Below are 4,195 nucleotides of genomic sequence, written 5' to 3' on the forward strand. Positions count from 1 at the left end.
GTCTGATTGCAACCACTTCCATCCAGCTGCTGTACAGGAGGATTGCAGCCGACCCCTCTCACCCCGGACATGCACCAGGACCTCACGCCACAAGAACAGCTTCTTCCCCGCTGCAGTCAGCCTGCTGAACAGCGCCCCAATTCCCCCCAGGTGACAGAAAAATAGTTTTTCTATCTCCCATGTACACTCACTTTTTCTGTACATAACTATTTATATTTTTGATTTAATATATTCTATCTTCTGCTGTTTACATATTTCATATTTATATTTATATATAGCATGTTCATCTTGCACCATGGTCTCTTGCACTTTAGTATTGTTTTACCCTTGTTATTGCGTTGCATTTTTGTATTTTTGTATTCTTCACTTCATCTCCCCCTTGACTTTATATCTTTAATTCTGTGTTTGCACCTGACATCAAGACAAATTCCTAGTACTGTAGAGTGTCCTTTACTGAACCTGGCAATAAATCGTTTCTGATTCTGAACCTTTCTACCTCTGAAGGCAAGGCTGGTGTTCCTACACTCCTGAGCTCACACACACACACACACACACACACACACACACGGTTTGGGTTTTGCTCTGATTAAATGAATGCACTGGATATGCAGGAGAACTCGAGCCTGTGATGGAGGATTTATAATGGATGCGTTCATGAAAATCTTTGGAAGTAACTATCTATCTACACCAGCCAACATCACAGCAAAAGGGTTTCTAAAACTTGATCTGCACACTAGGAATAAGACCACCACAGAGGCATGCACTTTAAAAGTCAGTTTAAAGCCAGACAACATGATAACTAAACATATAGAACTAATTTTAACTAATTTCATCATCAAAATCATCAACCTGTATGCTAGATCCTTTACCTACTTGTTTCCTCAAACAGATAATTCCTGAAACAATCAAACGTCTTTTAAAGATAATCAGTTCTTCCCTTAGCATTGGCTATGTACCTAAATCTTTTAAATTAGCAGTTATCAAGCCCCTGATTAAAAAACCTGACCTTGACCCCTGTCAGCTGTCTAACTATAGACCAATATCAAACCTCCCCTTTATCTCCAAGGTCCTAGAAAAGGTTGTAGCACAGCAGCTATGCTCATACTTACATAGGAATAACATTCATGAAATGTATCAGTCAGGATTTAGGCCTCATCATAGCACAGAGACAGCGCTGGTTAAAGTGGTAAATGACCTACTACTGGCCTCTGATCAGGGTTGTGTCTCCTTGCTGGTGCTGCTTGACCTTAGTGGAGCTTTTCACATTAAAAAGCTCCAGTTAGTGCAGAATGCAGCAGCGAGAGTCGTTACTAGAACCAGAAGATATGAGCACATCACCCCTATCTTATCCACACTGCACTGGATAATTTCTCAATGATTATAAAATACTACTATTGACCTATAAAGCACTGAATGATCTCACACCACAGTACCTGAGTGAACGTCTGGTCTTTTATGATCCATCATGCCTCCTTCAATCAGAAGGTGCAGGTTCTTCACACACAGAAAACCGAATGATGAGGTGCAGGTGATGGCAGTGTGTGATTATAATGAGTGTGTGTGTGAAATGGAAGTGTCAGATCTCAGCTTTGGAGTGTGAGAGAGTGAAACTAAGTGCACTCCTGTGTGTGTCTCTGCTTCGGTGTGTAACGCTGTGAATTTGGGGAAAATCGGAGAAGGTTGAATTTTTCACCCTAATAATCAGTAAGGGGTTAGCCTTTGTGTTTTTCTGGGTGAAAAATTCGACTTTCTCCGATTTTCCCCAAATTCACACCGTTAGTTACTGAGATCAAGACACACACAGGAGTGCACTTAGTTTCACTCTCTCACACTCCAAAGCTGAGATCTGAGGGTCTGATTGCAACCACTTCCATCCAGCTGCTTTACAGGAACTCCATCAGGAACTCCATCAGGAACTCCATCAGGAACTCTCATTACAGAAACACTAACCTGCTAGAGTTCCTGTAAAGAAATCAGTATATAACAGCCATGCTCAACACCTCACACTGAACCTTTCTACCTCTGAAGGCAAGGCTGGTGTTCCTACACTCCTGAGCTCACACACACACACACACACACACACACACACACACACACACACACACACACACACACACACAAAGAAATTCAGTCATTCAAGATGAATTTAAACTGAAGTTAACGGTGATTTATTTCATTTATCTTTCTGAAACGTGTGTGTGGTGAATAAAATAAGCCTGTGTGTGGAAATGATTTTACTGAACACAGTGTTAAACAGAATGAAGACACTGAAGCTACACAGACTTCATTAAAACACACAGCAAATAAACACACAGAAGTACTTTTAAGAAAAAGTAAGAACAAATTTTATTATGTTTCTGAGTTTGTTTTTTTTTTGTAAAAGTACAGATCTCATCTAAACTACAAGTGTGTATATAAAACCGTATATAAATGAGAAATGACTGCAATATGAAATACAACATGAAAACATCAGTGAGTGAAAATTCCATAAAGAGAAAAATATATAAAAGTTTTAAATCAAGATTATCAGGTGCCCTGAGTGAGATTTTATTTCATGCACCGTTAAAATACACAGATCAAGTGTTTATATAACAATCAGTGACAGCGTAATGGCCAACCGAGGATTATGACTCGACCAATCAGGAGCAGGTTGTGCTGGTCAGTGATGATGGAGAACGTGAACAGTTTACTGACGTCACACAGAAGTGTTTCAGACGTCATTTTAAATTTCCTGACAGAATTAAACCTGATCAGTCACATGATATAAAACACAGTGAGGAAATCTGTTAGAGAACAGGTGCTAGATCTGCTGATGATCAGATTAACGTATTTCAGTATAACGGCAGGAAAACGCCTCGGTAGGCAGTGTTTCAATCCCACAATTCAGTTCAGCGCGTGAGGAACGTGTGTGTGTGTGTGTGTGTGTGTGTGTGTGTGTGTGTGTGTGTGTGTGCGCAACACTGTGAGAACAACCGTGTCTCTGTTACTCTACATATAAAGTGGAGCTACAGAGCTAATGTAGCTAACAGGTAATGGAAGTGTACAGCCAACAGTTTAGCATCGTGCTGTTTGCTAATTCCACCTTCACTCTGAGCTGCAGCTGAACTGTGGGCGTGTCTCTAACGCAAACACCAATCAGAACACGGGGCTGAACACACACACACACACACACACACTATCTCACACACTCACACTCACACACACACACACACACACACACACACACAGGGATAAAGGTTTAATTTTTTTCCTCTGGACAGAAAGTAAGTGATCTCTCTCTCCCTCTCTCAGTCTGAGTCGCTCTTCTCCTCCTTCACCAGTCGTTTCTTCCCTCGTTTGGGCTCCGCTGCAGCTCCGTCTCTCTCCTTCCTGCAGGTTTTAGACAAACTGAAACACAGAGAGGAGACAAAAATTTGCACTCTGCAGTTTTGTTTTTTTCCCGCAAACTTTATAAAACATCATAATTTTGATGATGTCATAATGGTGTTACAGCAGCCGACCAATCAGCACCTTTGGTTGTAAAACACATTACAGTCTCTCTCACACACACACACACACACACACACCATGTTTCTTTCACACAACATTATTTTCTTTGTTTGTATGTCTAAACGTGTGTGTGTGTGAGATAGTGTGTGAGATAGTGTGTGTGTGTGTGTGTGTGTGTGTGTGAGAGAGTGTGTGTGTGAGATAGTGTGTGTGTGTGTGTGTATGAGACGTGTAACTCTGCAGCCCGGAGCCAGCTCGGAAAAGTTAGTACCGCTGAATTCTATTGGCTATCTTCCCTAACCCCTCCCACCTGCTGGACTCCACCCACTTGTGGTGTAAGCCCCTCCCACCTGTTGGACTCCACCCGCTTGTGGTGTAAGCCCCTCCCACCTGCTGGACTCCACCCACTTGTGGTGTAAGCCCCTCCCACCTGCTGGTCTCCACCCACTTGTGGTGTAAGCCCCTCCCACCTGCTGGTCTCCAGTGTGCAGAGATAAATTCTTGGTGTGTGCTCACAGTTTCTGGCGATACTTCTCCTGGTCAGCAGGGGGCACCAGGTCACTGAGCTCCAGACCATCATTAATCTTCTTCAGAAACTCATAGCGCTCTTTCCCACGCACCTGGACACGCGCGCACACACACACACACACACACACACACACATACACACATACACACATACACACACACACACACACAGCTTACA

General features: G+C 42.7%; 1 protein-coding gene across 6 annotated transcripts in view; it reads right to left on the minus strand.

Annotated features, from left to right (window-relative positions):
* Positions 1 to 2,321: 2,321 nt before the first annotated feature.
* The window catches only part of tp53 (tumor protein p53), a 13,631-nt gene continuing 11,757 nt past the window's right edge, over positions 2,322 to 4,195 (minus strand). For all 6 annotated transcript variants that reach the window (XM_053230555.1, XM_053230551.1, XM_053230553.1 and 3 more), the window contains 2 exons: positions 4,006 to 4,109; positions 2,322 to 3,387 (listed from right to left, as the gene is read on the minus strand). In XM_053230555.1, the coding sequence (XP_053086530.1) occupies positions 3,288 to 3,387; positions 4,006 to 4,109 (204 nt within the window). In that variant the 3' untranslated portion in view covers positions 2,322 to 3,287. The remainder of the gene's footprint in view (positions 3,388 to 4,005; positions 4,110 to 4,195) is intronic.

This window comes from Pangasianodon hypophthalmus, chromosome 27 (assembly GCF_027358585.1).
Source record: "Pangasianodon hypophthalmus isolate fPanHyp1 chromosome 27, fPanHyp1.pri, whole genome shotgun sequence".
In the NCBI taxonomy this organism is placed as follows: domain Eukaryota; kingdom Metazoa; phylum Chordata; class Actinopteri; order Siluriformes; family Pangasiidae; genus Pangasianodon; species Pangasianodon hypophthalmus.